The 21,855-nt window shown below is 39.4% G+C and overlaps 1 protein-coding gene across 12 annotated transcripts in view; it reads left to right on the top strand.

Moving 5' to 3' along the window:
* MLLT10 (MLLT10 histone lysine methyltransferase DOT1L cofactor) overlaps positions 1–21,855 on the top strand; it is a 301,040-nt gene that overhangs the window by 96,776 nt on the left and 182,409 nt on the right. The window contains exons 1-2 of one of the 12 annotated variants that reach the window (XM_049881871.1): positions 8,067–8,635; positions 8,875–8,949. The exons of 10 other annotated variants lie outside the window; for them this stretch is intronic. In XM_049881871.1, the coding sequence (XP_049737828.1) occupies positions 8,925–8,949 (25 nt within the window). In that variant the 5' untranslated portion in view covers positions 8,067–8,635; positions 8,875–8,924. Of the gene's footprint in view, positions 1–8,066; positions 8,636–8,688; positions 8,950–21,855 lie in introns of those variants that run through there. One more of the 12 variants, XM_049881873.1, reaches the window with a different exon arrangement.

Raw genomic sequence — 21,855 nt, 5'->3', positions numbered from 1 at the left:
CGAAGAGGTGTTTTTAGATCTGTGAGATAGGTTAAGTGCAGGTACTTATCTTTTGCCAACTGCGGGCTGCTTCTTGCTTGTTCTGGAGGGTTGAGTAGATTCTCTGCCGATCATTCTCTCCTGATGTAGAAAACGCATCCTGAATGCCACTGCTTGTGTCATTGCGCTTGTGCCAGCGTAGTCGGCCTGCGGGGTGCCGGTTCCCACTGGGTCAGGTCTGGCAACTCTTCGCTGCTTTTGAACCATTTCTCGTCTCCCTGCTGCTCAGTCCGATTCCTTAAACTTTCCCGTTGGTGTTCAAGGCTTGTAGCTTGTCACATATAATCGATTTACTTGTTTTTTTGAGTCTTTGTTGTAAGAGGGACTACAGGAAGTGTCTGACTACTCCGCCATCTTGGTCCCACCTGATCAAAATTTTAAATTTTGATGAAGTCCAGTTTATTTTGTCTTTTGTTGCTTGTGCTTTTGATGTTCTATTTAAGAATCAGGTTCTGAAACGTTATCCATGTGCCTTATTTTAGAGTTTCATGGTTTCAGTTCTTCTCTTTAGGCCTTTGATGCATTTTGAGTTATTTTTCATGTATGATGTGAGGTATAGTACCAGGCTCATTATTTTGTTAATGAAAATCCATTTTCCCAGTACTATTTTTTAGAGACTGTTCTTTCCCCATTGGATGGTCTTAGTACCCTTGTCAAAAATCAGTTGATCATAGATGTATGGGTTTATCTGGACTCTGAATTCTATTTCGTTATCTGTATGTCTGTTTTTAAACTAGTACCCGATTGTTTTGATTACTGTAGGTTTATATGCTTTGAAGAAGTGTGGATCCTCCTACTGTGTTCTTTTTCAGGACTGCTTTGGCCATTTGGGGCCCCTTGCAGTTCACATAAATTTAAGGATTGTCTTTTTCATTTCTGCCAAGAGGCTATGGGAATTTTGATAGAGGTTGCTTTAGGTAATATTGACATCTTAACAATATTAAGCCTTTTGGACCGTAAGCATGAAATCTCTTTCCATTTATTTAGTTCTTTAATTACTTTCAGTAATGTTTTATTGTTTGTACACATCTTTCACTTCCTAGGTCAAGTTTATCATGGATACATAGGAAGCCAATAAAGCCAATAAAGGTGGGATTCAGTGAGATTCTTCTTTGGAGACAGTGAACACCTGCATGGGAGGGTATCCTGTCCTCTTTGGGACATGGAAGCTCTGCACTTGGACTCCTCATGGACCTCACCCTATGTGTTTCTTCACTTGTATTCTTTTTTGTTAATTATTAAAGCTGTTATTGTAGGTGTGGTATCTCCAAGGAGCAGGGGGAGCTGGCCAGCCTGACGTGGAGGTAGTCATGTGGAATTCCAGGCTTGCTGTTGGTACTGGTGGTGGCAGAGGAAAACCTCAAATTTAGGGCTGGCTGGTCTCAAGTGGTGGAAGTTATGTGGACCCCTGGGCTTGTGGCTGGTACCTGTTGACTTACCCTGAGTTATAGGGTATTAGAGAGAGAGAAGGGCTATGTGGAGCACCTGGAGTCCAAACTAAATGGGGAAGGGAAACAGATACTCAAATGGTGCAACTGGTGTGTGGAGTGAGATTTGTTATCCATCACACAATTTCATATCAGACGTGGGCAATCTTAGTTTTCCTGGACTGTTACTTAAAGTGGTGCTGTGAGCAAGGTTACCTAGAGAAAGGACCGTGACAGCTTACCTTCCAGCTTGCCACTTTGCTGAATTTATTTATTATCTCCAGTAGTTTCTTGTGGGTTCTTTGGGTTGTTCTATAAAGAAGATGCCTTTTACTTCTTTTTCTTGCCTAATTGCTCAGGGTAGAACTTCCAGTGCAATATTGAATAGCAGTGGTGAAAGCGAGCATCCTTGTCTTGTTCCTCATCTTAAGTGGAAATCTCTCAGTCTCTCTCCGTTGAGTATGTATATTAGCTGTGGGTTTTTCCTAAATGCCCTTTATTGTATTGAGGAATTTCCCTGTTGTCGTTCTTTTTTTAAATTAATTTATTATCGTACTTTAGATGAAGGTTTACAGAACAAACTAGCTTCTCATTAAACAATTAGTATACATTGCTTTGTGACATTGGCTGACAGCCCCATCACATGTCAACACTCCCTTCTCGACCTTGGGTTCCCTATTAACCAGGTTTCCTGTCCCCTCCTGCCTTCTGTTCCTTGCCCCTGGGTTAGTGTGCCCCCTTAGCTTCATTTTGTATTATGGGCTTGTCTAATCTTTGGCTGAAGGGTGAACCTTGGGAGTGACTTCATTACTGAGCTAAAAGGGTGCCTGGGGCCATACTCTCGGAGTTTCTTTAGTCTCTGTCAGGCCGGTAAGCCTGGTATTTTTTTGTGAATTAGAATTTTGTTCTGCATTTTTCTCCAACTCAGTAAGTGGTGGTAGCTGGGCACCATCTAATTGTGTTGGACTCACTCTGGTGGAAGCTGTGGTAGTTGTGGTCTTTTAGTCCTTTGGACTAATGTTTCCCTTTTATCTTTAGTTTTCTTCATTCTTCCTTGCTCCCGAAGGGGTGAGACCAGTGGAGTATCCTAGATGGCCGCTCACAGGCTTTTAAGACCCTAGACGCTACTCACCAAAGTAGAATGTAGAACATTTTCTTTATAAACTGTGTTATGCCAATTGAGCTAGATGTACCTTGAGACCAGATCCCCACAGTCCTCAGCCCAGTAATTCTGTCCTTCAGGGAGTTTGGATGCTTCTATGAAGCTTACATGACGTTGCCTTGGACAAGTTATGCTGGCTTCCACTGTCTTACCCCTCACCAAAGTTACCACTTATCTATTGTCTATTTAGTGTTTTTCCACCCCCACTCCTCCCTCCTCCTCTCTCTTAACCGTCAAAGATTGTTTCTTTTTGTGTCAGTCTTCTAATGATTTTTTTTAGTAGTGGTCTCATACAATATTTGTCCTTTCGTGATTGACTGATTTCACTCAGCGTAACGCCCTCCAGATCCATCCATGTTGTGAGATGCTTCACAGATTCATCATTGTTCTTAATCGTTGTGTAGTACTTCATTGTGTGTATGTACCATGGTTTGTTTACCCTTTCATCTGTTGATGGGCATCTAGGTTGTTTCCATTTTTTTGCTATTGTGAACAGTGCGGCAGCGAACATGGGTGTGCATACATCTGTTCATGTGATGGCTCTTATTTCTCTATGATGTATCCCTAGGAGTGGGATTGCTGGATCATATCATATTTCTATTTTTAGGGAGGCACCCTATCGTTTTCCAAAATGGTTGTTCCATTTTGCATTCCAACCAGCAGTTCATAAGGGCTTCAGTCTTCCCACAGCCTCTCCAATATTTGTTATTTTATGTTTTTTTGATTCTTGTTAGTATTGCTGGGGTGAGATGGTATCTTATTGTGGTTATTCTTAGCTTTTTGAGTTTTTTTTTCCCCTTCCTGTGAAAAGGCATTGAATTTTGTCAGGTACCTTCTGTGCATTGATTGAGATAGTCATGTGTTTACTTTTTTTTGCTTGTTTCATCAATGTGGTATATTACATTGATTTTTAAATGTTGAACCACGCTGGCTTTCATGGGATCAATCCCATTTGATCATGGTGTGTAATCTCTTTAATATGCTGTTTAGGTAATGTTTCCTAGTAATTTGTTGAGGGCTTTTTCATCTTTTTTTTTTTTTCATAAGGTATATTGATCTGTAGTTTTATTTTCTTATTAAGTCTTTGGCTTTGGTATCAGAGTAATATTAGCCTCATAGAATGAGTGAGGAACTGTTCCCTCTTTTTCTGTTTTTTTTTTTTTTTTTTTAAGATTAAGAAGGCTTAGGGTTGCTTCGATAAATGTTTGACAGAATTCCCCAATGAAGTCATCTGGTCTAGGACTTTCTGGGGGAGTAGGGAGGACGTTTTTGATTACTGATTCAGTCTCTTTACTTGTTTTGGGTGTGTCGAGATTTTGTATTTCTTTTTGTGTCAATGTGGGAAGATTATGTATTTCCCAAAATTTGTTCCTTTCATCCAGGTTGTCTAATTTGCTGATGTACAAGTTTCATAGAATTCTCTTATAGTTGTTTTATTTCTGTAGGGTCAGTTGTAATGCCCTCATTTTTGTTTCTGATTTTATACATTTGCATCTTCTTTATTTTTGTCTTTGTCACACTAGTTAACGGTTCGTTGATTTAAGGGAAAAAAAGTTGTGGTTTCATGTGCGTTGGGAAAGAAAGTATACTCGGCTGCTTTTGGGTAGAGTGTTCTATATATATCTATGGACTCAGATTGTTTGTAGCATTTAGATCTTTCATGTCTTTATTGAGTTTCTTTGTGGATGTTCTGTTCTTCACTGAAAGGGGTGTGTTGAAGTCTCGTACTATTATTGTGGAACTGTCTGTGTCTCTTTTCAATGTGCTTAGAGTTTTATGTATTTTGGAGCTCTGTCATTGGGTGAGTAAATATCTATTATGGTTATGTCCTCCTGGTGTATTGACCCTTTAATCATTGTGTAGCATCCTTCCTGATGCTTTGTGATAGATTTTGCTTTAAAGTCTATTTTGTTAGAGATTAATATTGCCACTCCTGCTCTTTTTGATTGTTGCTTGCTTGATATAATTTTCTCCATCCTTTGAGTTTGTTTGTGTCTTTGAATCTAAGATGTGTCTCTTGTAGGCAGCATATGAACGAGTCGTGGTTTGTTATCCATTCAGCCACTCTCTGTCTCATTATGGGTAGATGTAGGCCATTTACATTCAGCATAATTATTGATAGGTATGAGTTTAGTGCTTTCATTTTAATTTTTTTTTGCGTTGTTGACAGTCTCTTTGTTCTACTTAAGTTTCTGTTATGAGCTGTTTTTCTTTATGTATTTTCTTTTCACCTTTTTCACTGTTGTTGATTTTGTATTTGCTGAGTCTTATTTTTATTTTTTTTTATTTTGATGTCTAAGATTATTAGTTTTCTTTGTGGTTACCTTAATATTTACCTCTCTTTTCCTAAGTTGAAACCAGCCTTTTCTTTCTTTATCACTTTGTCTTCCTCTCAATATCAGAGTTCTATGACTACATTATTAGGTCCTCTTTTTTGTTTTAATGTTGCCATCTTTTACATATGGACGTCTGTTACCCTATTTTCAGTGTTTTAGGTTTGATTTATTTTTGCGACTACCGTATTTTTTTGATACCTGGTTGTTCTGTCCTGTGTTCCAGCCTTGGGATGTAATCTTATGTTACTGATTTTCTAACTGGAGGACTCCCCGTAGTATTTCTTGTAGTTTTGGTTTGGTTTTTTGCAAATTCCCTAAACTTCTGTTTGTCTGGAAATGCTGTAATTTTGCCGTTATATTTGAGAGAAAGTTTTGCTGGATATGTAACTCTTGGTTGGCAGTTTCTTTTCCTTCAAGGCTTTACGTATGTCATCTCATTGCCTTCTTGCCTGTGTGGTTTCTGCTGAGTAGTCAGAGCTTAGTATTATTAACTCTCCTTAGAGGACTTTTCGTTTATCTCTAGCCCCTTTTAAAATTCTCTCCTTATTGTTGGTTTTGGTAAATTTAATTATAACGTGTCTTGGTGACTTTATTTTGGTATCTTCCCTGGGTTGAGGTCTTGGGTAGATACCGTCTTGCTTTTCACAATATCAGGAAAGTTTTCTGCCAATAAATAATCTTCAATGAGTCTTTCTGTACTTTCTGCCCCCCCGTACTGTAATCACTGTTGATAGAGTCACACATAATTCCTATAGTTTTTTTCATTTTTAAAATTCTTTTATCTGATTTTTCCTGAAATAAGTTTGTGTCAAATGGTTTATCTTTAGACTCAGTAATTCTGTCTTCCATTTCCTCAGTTCTGCTCCTCTGGTTTTCTAATTGTGAAATTTTATTGTTAATCATTTGGATTTCTGTTTGCTGTCTGTGGATTTTTGCAGTTAAATTTGTCATTATGCTCCTTCATAACCTTGTTAAGTTCCTTTGTTGCTCTCTCTTTGTGTTCTTTGGCTTGATCTGTGTTTTGCCTGATGTCTTTCCTAGGAAAGCTCTGTGTATTAATCTTTTGAATTCTACCTCTGGCAATTTCAATAATTTCTCTTCTTTCGGGAGGTTTCTTCTTTATTTTTGTCATTTTCTGAAGCCATCATGGTCTGCCTCTTTATGTGATTTGATATTGACCGTTGTCTCCAAGCCATCAGTAGGTTATTACATTTATTTATTTTTTGTTTGCTTACTGTGTCCTTGAAGATCAAAGACCACAGCCTTCAGTATGGATTATACCTCAACATAAAGAAAACAAAAATCCTCACAACTGGACCAATGAGCAACATCATGATAAACGGAGAAAAGATTGAAGTTGTCAAGGATTTCATTTTACTTGGATCCACAATCAACAGCCGCGGAAGCAGCAGTCAAGAAATCAAAAGACGCGTTGCATTGGGCAAATATGCTGCAAAGGACCTCTTCAAAGTGTTGAAGAGCAAAGATGTCACCCTGAAGACTAAGGTGTGCCTGACCCAAGCCATGGTATTTTCAGTCACATCATATGCATGTGAAAGCTGGACAATGAATAAGGAAGACCGAAGAAGAGTTGACGCCTTGAATTGCATTGGTGAAGAATATTGAATATACCATGGACTGCCAAAAGAATGAACAAATCTGTCTTGAAAGAAGTGTGACCAGAATGCTCCTTAGAGGCAAGAATGGTGAGGCAGCGTCTTACACACTCGGACATGTTGTCAGGAGGGATCAGTCCCTGGAGAAGGACATCATGCTTGGCAGAGTACAGGGTCAGTGGAAAAGGATTGTGTCAGTGGATTGACACAGTGGCTGCAACAGTGAGCTCAAGCATAACAACGATTGTGAGGATGGCGCGGGACTGGGCAGTGTTTCGTTCTGTTGTGCGTAGAGTCGCTATGAGCTGGAACTGACTTGATGGCACCTAACAACAACAACAACAACAGCAATGTGTCCTAGCTTCTTGTTTTGATATGCTCAAATAGGCTGGTCATGTGTTCTACTTTGATTATTGGCGGCTTTGAAGGTTTCATGTCCTGTTACCAGGTAGCTAGAGCTCTTACTAGGTGTGTGAGCCCAGTAGCCCATTCACTTTTCTTGTATGAATTCAGCTCAGGTGTCTAGGTTGTCGGTCACTAAGTGTGTGGTACAGGCTCTCAGCTATAGTCCTAGATGGGCAGGGCTACACGGGGGTGATAGGAGTAGGCCCACATATCTGGCATCAGTAGGGGATTATGTGATGAACCAAGGTAGGGGGCTGATGGCTGTCCCTGAGTGCCTGGGTGGAAGGTGTGTCCCTTTTCCCTAGAGCGTGTAGGTGGGTGGGTTTTGCAGCCGGACTTTGGGCACCCTATACCGTTGGCTGTACAGACTGAGAGTTGCCACTTACTCTCGGATCCTGTCATGGGTGAAGCTACCAGTCCTCAGGCCCCTGATGTGGGTAGGTGAGGACCCTGCTTAATGGGCACAGCAGTTTTAAAGGTCAGGAATCTGCCACTCACCTTTAACTATTGCAGTTGAAAATATGCGTTAGGTGTATACCCTGTTTTACTGTGCTAATAAGGGCCCAAGCTGTTGAAATTGGCCCATACAGGTGTAGGTAGGGGTGAAAGGCATTCAAAGTCTGTGGACCTCTTATGCCTGTGCCTAGGCAAAGGCTTGTGCCTGCCCTGAGTTCCTGGCTTAGGGGAGTTGGCAGGTTTTTTCTTCCTGTTTGTTAATTTGTTCCTGGAGGTGTGCAGTGGGTCAAGCTTCCGGCCCAGGGGGCTTGACAGTAGCAGAAGCTGTACCAGGACTGAAGCAAAGCGGGGAGGGTGTGGGTAGATGGGAGAGAGGTACTTCCTGGGGGGGGGGGAGGGTTTTTTTTTGGTCCTGCGCGGTCTGTTAGACGCTTGTACTTAACTTCCGCAGATTCAGCGCCGCTTTCCCCTGGGTCCTCAGGCCTGCGCAGACTCTCCACCGCTGGGTCTCTCCTGGTGTAGAAAATGCATCCCGAGTGCTACTGTTTGCCCCAGCCTGTGCACGCCAGCTGATCGAGCCTGCAGGGCACCGGCCAGGTCAGGTTTGGCAAATCGTCACTGCTTCTGAACTGTCTTTCCCTCCCCATGCTGCTCAGTCCATCTCCTCAAGTTTGTTTTTGATGTTCGGAGTTCTTAGATTGTCATATATGATCTATCTATTCACTTGTGTTTTCGGGTTCTTGTTGTAAGAGGGACCAAAGAAAGCATCTGACTACTCTGCCATCTTGGCCCTGCCTCCTCTTCTTTTTTAATGTAAGCATTTACAGCTATAAAATTTACCTCTGAGAAGTGTTGGTATGTTGCGTTTGGATTTTCACTCAGTTTAAGTGGTTTATGATTTTTATGTTGATTTCTCTCTTGGCCTATATGTTGTTTAATAGTGTGTCATTTAATTTGCATATGTTTGTATTTTTTAGTTTTCTTTCTCTAATTAATTTCCACCTTCATTCCATTGTGGTTGGAGAAAATACATTTTATGATATCATTCTCTTTGAATGTATTGAAACTTGTGTTGTAACATGTGGTCTGTCTTGGAGAATAGTCCATGTGCCTTGGAGAAGGATGTATACAGTACTTCCCCCTTATCCCTGAGGGATACTTTTCAAGACGCCCCATGGATGCCTGAAATCACAGGTAGTACCGAGCCCCATATACATTATGTTTTGTCTTAATGCGTGCATATCTATGATAAAGATTAATTTATAAATTAGCCACAGTAAGAGATTAACAATAATAATAATAAAATAGAACAATTATAACAATGTACTGTAAAAAAAGTTACGTGAATGTGGTCCCCAGGTGGTATGGGGTGGGATGGTATGAGATTTCATCATGCTACTCATTTTAATATTTTCGGACCACGGTTATTCAAGGGTAACTGAAACCATGGGAAGCGAAACCACGGATAAGGGGAGACAACTGCATGGAGCTGTTGGTGAAGTGTTCTGGTAGGTCTAGTTGGTTTGTAGCATCTTTCAGGTCATCTGTTCCCTTATTGATCTTCCTTCTGAATAATGTGTCTGTTATTGAAAAGGGTGTTTTACAGTCTTTAACTGTTGTTGTAGAGCTGTGTATTTCTCCTTTCAATTCTGTTAACGTTTCCTTTATGTGTTTTGGGGATCTGATGTTAAGTGCATCCAAAAAAACCAAAACCAAACCCGTTGCCCTCGAGTCGATTCTGATTCATAGGGACCCTATAGGACAGAGTGAAACTGCCCTATAGAGTTCCCAAGGAGTGCCTGGTGGATTCAAACTGCCGACCTTCTGGTTAGCAGCCATAACACTTAACCACTATACCACCAGGGTTTCCGTTAGATGCGTATATGTTTATAATTGTTACAGCTGCTTGATAAAATTACCCTTTTGGCATTATATAGTGTCTTCTCTTTGTTTATTGTAACAGACCTTGACTTAAAGTCTGTTTTCTCTGCTATTAGAGTTCTCACTCCAGCTCTCTTTTGCTTAGTTCGATGGAATTTTTTTTGTCATCATTCTTATACTTCTAACGTGTACGTGTCCTTGGTTCTAAGATGTGTCTCCTATAGACAGCGTGTATTTGGATCTTTTTTTTTTTTTTAAATCTATTCTGGCACTGTTTTCCTTTTGATTTGACAATTTAGTCCATTTATGTTCTCTCTATTTTTTTTTTTTTTATACAGTTGTCCCTTGGTATCTGCGGCATTATAGGGCCCATGTGGATGCCAAAATCCATAGATGCTCAAGTCTCTTATATAAAACGGTGTTTTTGTTTATAAAGTTAGAGCTAGAGGTGGGGACTGTTAGGTGACCACTGTGCATGTGTGCCAGTTCTGGCAGGTTCTCATTTCCACCTGGGTGGGAAGGGTGAGGACAGTAGAGGGCTTGGTTTTTCCTGGCTACCCCCTTAAAGTGCAAGGAAGTGTTGGGACCCTGTGGGCACCCCAGCAGGCATGCTGCTCACCTAGGGACACCTGGGCCTGAAGGGGAGAGGCTGAGCTGCAGAGCAGAGTTTGCATTTCCAGGTGGTACCTGGGCTGCCCCTCCTTTAGGGCCCTCCCTTTGGGACTCAGACGAATGCCGTGGGCACTTGGGTCACCTGTCTTGGCACAAGAAGTCGGACAAGTCCTAATTTCAAGAGAAGATGATCTTTTAACAGTTTTGAGTAATCTAAAACTTTTGCACCTGAAGACATCGATAAAGATGAAGAATTTGTAGAAGAATTCAGTAGATTGCAAACTTTGCTAATTTTCCGAGTAACTTTCTGTAATTAATTCTTCCCTGCAATATTTTCGATTTGTGGTTGGTTGAATCCATGGATGTGCAACCCTTGGATATGGAGGGCAGACTGTTTACTGATAAGTAAGGGATTTTTTTCTGTATTTTTTTTTTTTTAATGTGTCTCAAACCTTCTATATTCCTTATATCCTCTAATACTGCCAATTATTGTTTTTTTTGTTGATTTTTCTCTCATGAACCATTTTGGTTTTCTTTCCTTTTGTGTGTAGTTTTAAGGTATTTTCTTCATAGTTAACCATGTTTATTACACTTAATGTTTTATCATTTATAACAGCTTGGATTCAGTTTATAACAATTTAACTTTAGTAACAGACTGAGTTATCTATTGCTGCAATAATAGAAATACCACAAGTGGATGGCTTTAACAAAGAGAAATTTATTCTCTCACAGTCTTTGGGGCTAGAAGTCCGAATTCAGGGTGCCAGCTCCAGGGGAAGACTTTCTTTCTCTGGCAGCTTTCATGGGAAGGTCCTTGTCATCAGTCTTCCCCTGTTCTAGGAGCTTCTCAACACAGGGACCCTGGGTCCAAAGAACGCATGCTCCTGGTTCCACTTTCTTGGTAGCATGAAGTCCCTGTGTCTCTGTTCACTGAGAGATTGACTTAAGACACAACCTAATGTTGTAGATTGAGTTTGACTCATTAACATGACTGCCTCTAATCCCACCTCATTAACATCGTAGAGGTAGGATTTGTAACACATAGGAAAATCACAACAGATGACAAAATGGTGGACAATCACACAATACTGGGAATCATGGACTATGCAAGTTGACACATGTATTTTTGGGGGACACAATTCATTCTATAACACATACAAAAACTGTACTTGTACTGTTCCTCATCCCACTTGTTTATGTTGTTGTTTTCATCAGTTATATCTTTACAAATCTTGTGCCCTCTATCATACATTTATACTTTTTTAGAATTGTATAACAGGCAATAAATGCAGAAAATACTGAAGTTGTCAAGGATTTCATTTTACTTGAATCCAAAATCAACGTCTGTGGAAGCAGCAGTCAAGATATCAGAAGACATATTGCTTTGGGCAAATTTGCTGCAAAAAACCTCTTTAAAGTGTTAAAAAAGCAAAGGTGTCACTTTGAGGACTAAGGTGTGCCTGACCCAAGCTATTGTATTTTCAGTCGCCTCATACATATGCAGAAACTGGGCAATGACTGAAGAAGAATTGACATCTTTGAATTATGGTTTTGGCAAAGAATGTTGAATATACTATGGACTGCCAGAAGAATGAAAAAATCTGTCTTGGAAGAAGTACAGCCAGAATGCTCCATAGAAGTGAGGATGGCAAGACTTCTTCTCACATACTTTGAACATGTTATCAAGAGGGACAGGGCTCTGGAGCAGGACATAATGCTTGGTAAAGTAGAAGGTCATTGAAAAGGAGGAAGACCCTCAACGAAATGGACTGACGTCACGGTTGCAACAGTGGACTCAAGCATAGTGATGATTGTGAGGATGGCGTGGGATTGGGCAGTTTTTTGTTCTGTTGTACACGGGGTCGTTATGAATTGGAATAGACTCAATGGCAACTAACAACACAACAGTGTTACTCTTAATTTTTATGAATTTGTCATAGTAAAGCATGAAGAATATAACCATTAGGGTTATCAAACAAAATTACCTTAAAACTTACTCCAACAGTTGCCTCTAATTATTTTTAATGAAGATCCTCCCTTTTTTTAATCTCTCCTTACTGCTTTGAGTCATAGTCTAGTGTTCTTTATTTGCTATTTGGAGAACCCCTTCAGCATTTCTTGTAAGGCAGATCTAGTGACTACCAACTCTCTGAGTTTTTGTTTATCTGGGAATGTCTTAATTTTTCGTTTATTCTTGAAGGATAGTTTTGGCAGATGTATTATTTTGAGTTGTCAATTCTTTCTTTTCAGTATGCCGTTCAATTGTCTTTTGGGCCTCCCAAGTTTCTGAGGAGAAGTTGGCATTTAATCTTACTGGGAATCTTTTGTTCTCAACACTTTGCTTTTCTCTTGCTGCTTTCGGGAATCTCTGTCTTTAGTTTTACAAGATTTGATTATAAAGATCCTTGGTGTGGATGTCTTTGGGTTTATTCCACTTGGAGTTTGTTGAGCTTTTTGGATTTGTAGATTTCATTTTGTTTATCAGATTTGGTAAGTTTTGTACCAGTATGTCTTCAAACATTCTTGTTGTTGTTCGTTGCCATTGAGCTGGTTCTGACTCACAGTGACTCTGTGTACAGCAGAATGAAACACTGCCCTGTCCAGTGCCATCCTCACAATCGTTACGCTTGAGCCCATTTTTGCAGCCACTGTGTCAGTCCATCTCGTTCAGGGTCTTCTTCTTTTTCCCAGATCTTCTACTTTACCAAGCATGATGTCCTTTGCCAGGGACTGATCTCTCCTGATAACATGTCCAAAGTAAGTGAGACAAAGTCTCACCATCCTCACTTCTAAGCAGCATTCTGGCTGTACTTCTTCCAAGGCAGATTTGTTCGTTCTTTTGGCGGTTCGTGGTATATTCATCATTCTTCGCCAACACCATAATTCAAAGGCGTCAATTTTTCTTTCATCTTCCTTATTCATTGTCCAGGTCTTGTATGCATATGAGGCGATTGAAAACACTGTGGCTTGAGTCAGGGGCACTTTAGTCCTTAAAGTGACATCTTTGGTTTTTAATACTTTAGAGATCTTTCTCAGCAGATTTGCTCAACGCGATGCGTCGTTTGATTTCTTGACTGCTGCTTCCATGAGCGTTGACTGTGGATCCAAGTAATATGAAATCCTTGACAACTTCAGTCCTTTCTCTGTTTATCATGATATTGCTTATTGGTCCAGTTGTGAGAATTTTTGTTTTCTTTATGTTGACATGTAATCCAGACTGAGGGCTATGGTCTTTGATCTTCATCAGTAACTGCTTCAAGTTCTGCTTGCTTTGAGCAAGCAAGGTTGTATCATCTGCATAATAAAAATAGAGGTTGTTAATGAGTCTTCCTCCAGTCGTAAGGCCCTGTTCTTTTTCATGTAGTCTTGTTTTTCTGATTATTTGTTCAACATGCAGATTGAATAAGTATGGTGAAAGGATACGACCCTGATGCACATTTTTCTTGCATTTAAATCACTCAGTATCCCCTTGTTCTGTTTGAATGACTGCTTCCTGATCTTTATACAGGTTCCTTATGAGCACAATTAATTCTTATGAGCACAGATATTCTTACTTACCCTTTTTCTTCTTCTCTTTTTTCTGGGATTCCCATGATGCATATGTTTGTTTGCTTGATGTTTGTTTGTTTTCATAATTCCATTATTCTGTGTTCTGTGTCGCCTTCTCCCTTGTTGCTCTTTAACATTCATTATTTCAGTTGCCTTATCCTTTGGTTCACTGATTCTTTCGTCTCTCTGGTCAAATCTGTTGTTAAATCCTTCCAGTGGATTTCTCATTACAGTTATTGTGTCTTTCAGCCCTATAATTTTTTTTCTAAATAGTGTCTGTCACTCTATTTAAAATCTTGTTTTGTTCATGCTTTGTTTTCTTGATTTCCTTTAGTTTTTTGTGTGTGTTTTCCTGTAGTTCTGTGAGCTCGTTTAATATTATTGTATTGTATTCTTCCAAGCTGTCAATTATTCAGGATCCCTGAAATGTTATTTCTCTTCCTTCATCTTCTTCATTTGGATGGGCCATCATTTCTCGTTTGTGTGTTTTATATTTGTTGTTGTTGAAGTTAGGACGTTGGAATTTTACAGGCTGTATAGCTTTTTCAATTCTGCCAAGTGGTCTCTTTTCAAAAGTGCTGCTTTCTTTAAGAAACTCTTAGGTGGCAGATTTTCCCTATTGCTTCCTTTCTGTGATAACTCTATTTCAATCCAGGTAAGATTTCTGACTGTCAGTGGCTCCCAGACAGAACAGAGGCCACATTATAATCAGCCTGTCCTCCAGGGGGCACAGCCTTCAGTCTTCGTTCATTACTTTCTTCCTTGCTCTTTGAGAGCTACATTTTAGTCCAGATCCGGTTTTCAGTTCTGTTTTCTTTTTCCCAAACTGTTCAGAATGCTGACACTGAATGAACTGTCCTCTGGTCACCACTCCCTCTCCTGCTCTGTGAGGGTCTATTTATTTCAGAACTGGAGATTGGGGCCCTCCTCCTCGCTCAGGAAGGTGTGGGTTGACTGAGGCTGCAGTAGTCATTTCTTCAGCACTTCAGTGGGAGGGGCGAGGAGTGGGTACACCAGGAGATCTGTCCTATTTATATTGGAGCCTGAGCTCAGGGCCCTTTCTTGTGAATAGCCAAGTTGTGCGTTGGCTGTGGGAGTGGGCTCAGCTGGAGCCATAAGTCTTCATGCTGCTGCAGCCGTCAGTGGCAGCCAAGTGTTCACTGCACCAGGAGGGGTAGGGGCAGTGGAGTAAGAGGTTCATTGTTGACTTTGTTCTGTCTGCAGCTCTTTGTAGCTATCTTCTGCCCACCTATTTAGAATCCCTTGGGGCTTAGTAGAATTTTTCTTGTTGTGTTTCTTGGTGTACAAGTTGGGAGGGTTGAGAACTTAGACCTGCTCATACCACCATTTTTCCAGATATCTCAGAACTCTGTTTTCCTGCGTCTTGTTTCTGTTTTCCTTTTTATGCCTGTTACCTTTATAAATTTAGTTTTTATTTATGTCGTGTAATACATAATTTTAAAAGTCAAATTGTTCTGTAACATTTTTAATGAGAATTGCTAATCTCTTTTTTCTGCCCTTTCCATCCTTGATTCATATACCCTATAAGCCACTACCTTCATTCTATTAGCCACTACTTCTGGTAGTATTGTCATATTTCTAAAGACTGTGTATTTTTTATGTATATATGTTTTATCTTTTTTTTAAATCTCATATTATTCATGAACTTTCTTCTGTCTAGAGTGGCTCTAACTTTCCATTCCTAGACTTCAATACACATGTGCTTGCACGCGTGCGCACGCACACAACACTCCTCTTCTTCCCGGTCTTATAACCCTTCCTCACCTAGTATGCCATGATTATATTTCTTCTGTTTTGCAACTTTTTTTCTGCAGTTAATAATTACCCCATTTTCTCCTTTGCTTAATTTTCTATGACTATATTATTGAATAATTCTTACTAAAATGCTGTAAAATTGTCAGTACATTAAAATGTATCAGATAAACTTGAGTTGCATTTTGCACTTATTAACATGCTTCTCAAGCCCTCCATCCTCCTCCAATTGGAGTGACTCTAGTCCGACTACATAGCTGTCATATGGAGATCTCCTTTCCTTAACAGCTTGTAAATTCCTTTTCTGTTCTAGGTGCCTTATTTCTTGGATTTTATGTCTTTTTTTGGTGAATAGGAGAAATTTTCTGAAAAAAATTTCTTGTATTTTCCTTTGATATTTCCTCCCTTCTTATTTCTAGTTCTCTTTCTAAACCTTTCATTAGTCAGACGTTGGACTCTCAAGGAGATCTTTCATTTATCTTAATTTTGTCATTTCCCCCTCATCATTTTGGTCTTTATGTTTTACGTTATGTGAGATTTCTTCAATTTTATCTCCTATCTATTCTGTTGAATTTATTTCTGCTGTCGTAGTTTTGGAAACCCTGGTGGCGTAGTGGTTAAGTGCTATGGCTGCTAGCCAAAAGGTCAGCGGTTTGAATCCACCAAGCACTCCTTGGAAACTCTGTGGGGTAGTTCTACCCTGTCCTGTAGGGTTGCTGTGAGTTGAATCGACTCTACGGCAATGAGTTTGGTTTTTTTTGGGTTTATCATAGTTTTAATTTGCAGCAGCTTTTGGAAGTAAAGACTCCTTTGTTTATAGCCTCCTGTTCTTATTTCAGAGCCCTGGTGGTGCAGTGGTTAAGAGCTCGGCTCCTAACCAAAAGGTCAGCTGTTATAATCTACCAGCCACTCCTTGGAAACCTTGTAGGGCAGTTCTGCTCTGTCCTATAGGGTCCCTGTGAGTCAGAATCAACTTGATGGCAATAGGTTTGGTTTGGTTTGGGTTCTTATTTCATGAATACAGTTATCTTATCTCTCAGGGTATTAATTACATGTTTTTTCCTTTGCTTTTTATTTTTTAAGCTAAAGTTTTCTCTTTCCCTTGAATTACTTTTTTTTTTTTTGTTTGTCTATAATGGTTCTTTCGTTTATGTAGACTGCCGATATTTAAAAGTAAATATTGCTGCCTGTATTTAAGAGTGAAATACTAAAAAGCTCATTAGAAACACCTTGTAAATGGATAGGGGTGATAGAACGTTGAGATTCACTGAGACATTTCTAGGTGTTTTTTTCTTTGGCTTATCATCTTGCCTAGACAGATATTCTCCAAGCTGCTGCTGAGGGGTTTATTAACTTGGTTGGTAGTGTTCTCAGAGCCAGGTTATCCTTGCAATTCAGCATGTAGATTTTTATTTAAACTCCTTGTTATATGAGTATTACATTTCTTTCAAGGCTGTTCCCATTGTCCCCGTCCATTGGATTCAGAAGGTTCAAAAGTGGTACGTGGTAATACATCTCTCTGACACTCCTGCCTCCCTGCCATGTAGTTTCTTTTCTGGGAGGCCACTACATTCTTGGTGTCTACTTTTCACATACATAAACAATTTTACACAAATGGGGAATATTGTGTTTTCTACCTTGCTTCTTCATTTAATAGTACTTCTTAGAGAGCGTTGCACATAAGTAATAAAGTGCTCATGTGTACTCTCTTCTCGCTCTCGTACACCTGCATGATTTTTAATGTATAAATGAACCGTAATTTATTTAACCTGATTCTTATTTTAGGACAGTGAGTTTATTAGCAGTCCCTTTTATCTTTATTTTTTTAGCAGAGTGCTGCAATTAATAACTTTGTACAATGTAATCATCAATATGTCAGTGATTACCCACAGACAAATTCCTAGAAGTGAAATTGCTGGGTTAGAGAGTCTGTGCATCTGTAATTTTGGTAGATTTCTCTCTGTTGAGGTTGTACTAATTTATACTTCCATCAAAACATATGAGAGGCTGTTTTCATCACCCTTTCTCCTGTAGTTTCATAACTACTGGAGTGGGTTTCAGTTTGGGGTTATTGATTAAACTCGCAAGACACAATTGACTTATCCAACATTAAATACTCTTAAGAAGGAAAAGCATACACAGCCTACACAGCTGCAGTACTAAGGAGGCTTCGGACACTCAGCTTTAGCTTCCATGTTTCCAGTTGTTGTACACCAGAAATGTTTGTTTTGGTTGTTAAGGTTGACAAGAAGCTAATGTGTGTGCGGGTCACATTAGCACGGGGAAGCCATCCAGCTTGGGGTCCCTCAGCTTTAAAATGCCTGCTAGCCATATAACCTCTGTATTCGTTAAGTGACTAGGTCCTATTTTTTAGTGTAGCTGTAGTCCGTAATTTATATGTCAAGCAGTGTGCAATCCTGACAGTCCAGTACAACAGGCTAAGGAGCATTCTTGGATAAGTTATTAGTACATGGCAGACCCTACAGGACCCTCATCTATCTTCAGGGTTGATGTTGCAAGAAGTTAAACTATCAGATAATTTTCCTCCAGAACCTGAAGGAGGGATTCAGAGACTAGCTCTTAACCCTGTCCTTCCTTTGTCTCTGGTATGAATTGCAGGATTTTTTCTTCCCAGATGGATTTTTATTTTGCCTTTGGCCATACAAAAGTTAATTTTTATGTAGTCATTTCCAGCATTCTTTTATTTCTTCTTGGATTTTATAGCATACTTAGACTATTTCTACTCCAGTATTATATTAAAATTCTTGTAAGATTTCTTCTAGAAGGTGGCTTTATTTTGATTGATCTGGAAGTTATTTTAGTGTAAGGTATGAAGTGTGAAACTTTTTTTTTTTTTTGATGATTTTCCATTAATTGTAAATACCTATTTTGAATAACCCATTTTCCCCTGATGATTTCAGATGGCAATTTTATTGTATAGTGAATATCCAGGAGACTTGGCCGTGTTTCTGGACTTTCTTTTTTATTCAGCGATACATCTTTTCATCGGCCAGTACTGTACCACACTGTTATAATTATTTTAATTTTATGGTATGTTGTAATATCTGGTAAGGATAGTCCTTTCTCATTATTCTGATGTTTTTCCTTCTTCTTCTGTCTTCTTTTCCTACTCCTTTCCTCCTCTCTGTTTTAAAAAAGTTAATAATAGTGTTCTCGGTTCTACTTGTTTAAATTTTATTTAAGAAACGTTAAAATCAGGTGGTTTAATTTGTTTTAATAAACATGTTTTGGAATAATTTCAGATTTACAGAAAAATGCAAGGAGAGTACAGAGAATCTGTTCCTATATATCCTTAACCCAGGTTCCTGCATTAACTTCTTACATTACTGTGCTACATTTGTTAAAACTAAGAAACTGATATTAATACATTACTGTTAACTAAATTCCAGACTTTTTTTGGGGGAAGGATTAGCCATTTTTTTCTTAAATGCCTTCTTTTTTTCCAGGATCCTGTCTAGGGTGTCCCACACTGCATTTAGTGGTTGTGTCTCTCCAGTCTTCTCTGATCGGTGACAATTTCTTGGTCTTTCCTTGTTTTTTATAACCTTGACAGTCTTGAGGAATATAGGCCAGGGATCTTGCAGAATGTCGCCTAATCTGGGCTTGTCTGATGTTATTCTCATGATTAGACTGGGTGAAGTCCACTTCTTGTTATATCAAGAGAGTACAGGAAATTCATATGAAGTCACTGATGATATCAGGCAGTGTAATTTGAAAAAATTTCTTTAATATTTCTATGTGATTATCTTAAATTTACAGATTAATTTAAGGGAAATTGATATTCTTTCAGTATATATTTATTGCATGCCTCCTACATGCAGGGAATGTTTTAGATATATTGCTAGTTCCTGTCAAGTTGATTCCAACTCATGGTGATCCCATATTTGCAGAGTAGAACTGCTCCATAGGGTTTTCCAGGCTGTGACCTTTCAGAAGCAGATGGCCAGGCCTGTTTTCCGAGGTGCCTCTGATTGGGCTCAAACTGCCAACCTTCCGGCTAGTACTTGAGTGCTTAACCATTTGCGCCACCCAGGGACTCCGTGTTCTAGATAATTAAAAAAAAAAAACAAAAACGCAAACCCACTGCCATTGACTCGATTTCAACTTATAGTGACCCTATAGGCTAGAGTAGAACTGCCGCATAGGGTTTCCAAGGCTGTAAATCTTTAAGGAAGCACACTGCCACATCTTTCTCCCGCACAGCAGCTGGTGGGTTTGAACCTCTGACCTTTTGATTAGCAGCCAAGTGCTTTAACCACTGCACCACCAAAGCTCTATATGTTCTAGATACAGCAGTGAAAAAACAGACCAAAAATCTCAGCTCTCATTGGGTTTAAATTGTATTGGAAACAGATGAACAGTAAATGAGAAGTTAGTAAAATATGTGATATGTCATGTATTAGGGAGGAGGAAATTTATAGGGAGCGTTGAGTAGTGTGAAATTTTAAGTAGAATGATTGGGGAAGAGTTCAGTGAAGATGTGACATTTGAAAAGAGACCTGAGGTTGGTCATTTGGGGTTGGGGTAGACACAGATCCTGTAGGGCTTGAGAAATCATTGTGGTAACCTTGACTTTTATGTAGGATGAGCTGTGAAACCATTGGGAGATTTTTGAGTATGGGGTGACATGATGACACTTAGGATTTAACATGATCACTGTGACTGTTGTGTTCAAAATCAACTTTAAAATAAGCCTTGAAGATTGGGAGGGTAAGATCTTCTTTGTTATCCTTCAGACACTATTTGACTTTTCTTGGGACATCGTTCTTCTATATAAATTTTAGAATTAACTTTTTCTGTGCTTCAGTTTCTTCATCTGTAAAATGGGTTTAGTAATAATATATACCACCTTTGATAAAATTTTTATTTTTGCTTTCAAATACACAACCAAACATGCATCCATTCATATTTCTACATGAACAGTTCAGTGATTTTGGTTACATACTTCACATTGTGTCACTTCTCACCGTCTCAACTCATATCATTTCATCACTGTTAATTTATGCTCTCTGCCCCTTAAAGTTCTCATCTATGCTTTGGATTAACTCTTATCATTGAAACGCATATAGATAATTCTTTTTATAAGAGTGCAGTGCTCAAGGTGAACATTATTAATTGGGCAAAACTGTTGTTTAATGATGACTTCATGGGATAGTTTTGGTTCATAGTTTAAAGACTATTTTCAGGCATTAGATTTGGGGAATCCTCTAGTCTCAATGAATCCGGTAAGTCTGGTTTCTATATGAATTTGAAGTTCTGTTCCATGCTTTTCCTCCTTTTGATCAGGATCCATCTGTTGGGTCCTTGATCAAAAAGTTCAGTAATGCTAGCCGAGCTCCATCTATTTCTTCTGGTCTCAGTAATGGAGGTAGTACTTTATGGAGGCAATTAAACCTGCTGTCCATTTCCTTCGCTGATTCCTGGGTCATCTTCTTCCTCTGTTCCAGGACCACATTAGGTATTTTGTAAGTTAAGTGAGTTAATATTTGTAAAGTATGTGGGCGAAGGCCTGTTGTTGTGTACTGTTGAATTGAATCAGACTCACAGTGACCCTATTTGATGGAACAGAACTGCACTATAGGATTTCCTAGGCTGTAATCTTTTTTTTTTTTTTTCCTTTCATTTCTTAAAAATTGTACTTTAGATGAAGGCTTATAGGACAAACTAGTTTCTCATTAAACAGTTACTACATATATTATTTTATGACATTGGTTAACAATCCCATGACATGTCAACACTCTCCCTTTTCAACCTTGGGTTCCATATTACCAGCTTTCCTATTCCCTCCTGCCTACTAGTCCCTGCCCCTGGGCTGGTGTGCCCCTCTAGTCTCATTTTGTTTTATGGGCTTGTCCAATCTTTGACTGAAGGGTGAACCTCAGGAGTGATTTCATTACTGAGCTGAAAGGGTGTCCGGGGGCCATACTTCCAGGGTTTCTCCAGTCTCTATCAGGCCAGCAAGTCTGGTTTTTCTTTGTGAGTTAGAATTTTGTTCTACATTTTTCTCCAGCTCTGTCCAGGACCCTCCGTCGTGATCCCTAGCAGAGCAGTCATTGGTGGTAGCCAGACAGCATCTATTTGTACTTGACTCAGTCTGGTGGAGGCCGTGGTAGATGTGGTCCATTAGTCTTTTGGACTAATCTTGCCCTTGTATCTTTAGTTTTCTTCATTCTTAGCTCCCAAAGGGATGAGACCAGTAGAGTATCCTAGATGGCCGCTCACAGTCTTTTAAGACCCCAGATCTAGGCTGTAATCTTTATGGGAGCAGATTGCCGGGTCTCTTCTTCTGTGTACCTGCTGAGGGTTCAAACCACCAATCTTTTGGTCAGCAGCCAAGTGCTTAACCATTGTGCCACCAGGCTCCTTACTTACATAGGTGAGTGCTATGAAAGCGTTAGTTAAAAAAACAAAAACAACTAACAATCGATCTTACTCTGTGGAAACCCTGTTAAAATTGGAATTGCATTAAATCCATGGACCAATTTGGGGATAATTGACTTTTTGTTTTTAACAATATTGAGCCATCCTATCTATGACCTATACCTGCATCAAGAAGCAGTCGTTTGAACAGAACAAGG

This window comes from Elephas maximus, chromosome 4 (assembly GCF_024166365.1).
Source record: "Elephas maximus indicus isolate mEleMax1 chromosome 4, mEleMax1 primary haplotype, whole genome shotgun sequence".
NCBI lineage: Eukaryota > Metazoa > Chordata > Mammalia > Proboscidea > Elephantidae > Elephas > Elephas maximus.
This window is presented reverse-complemented; position numbering and strand designations above follow the sequence as displayed.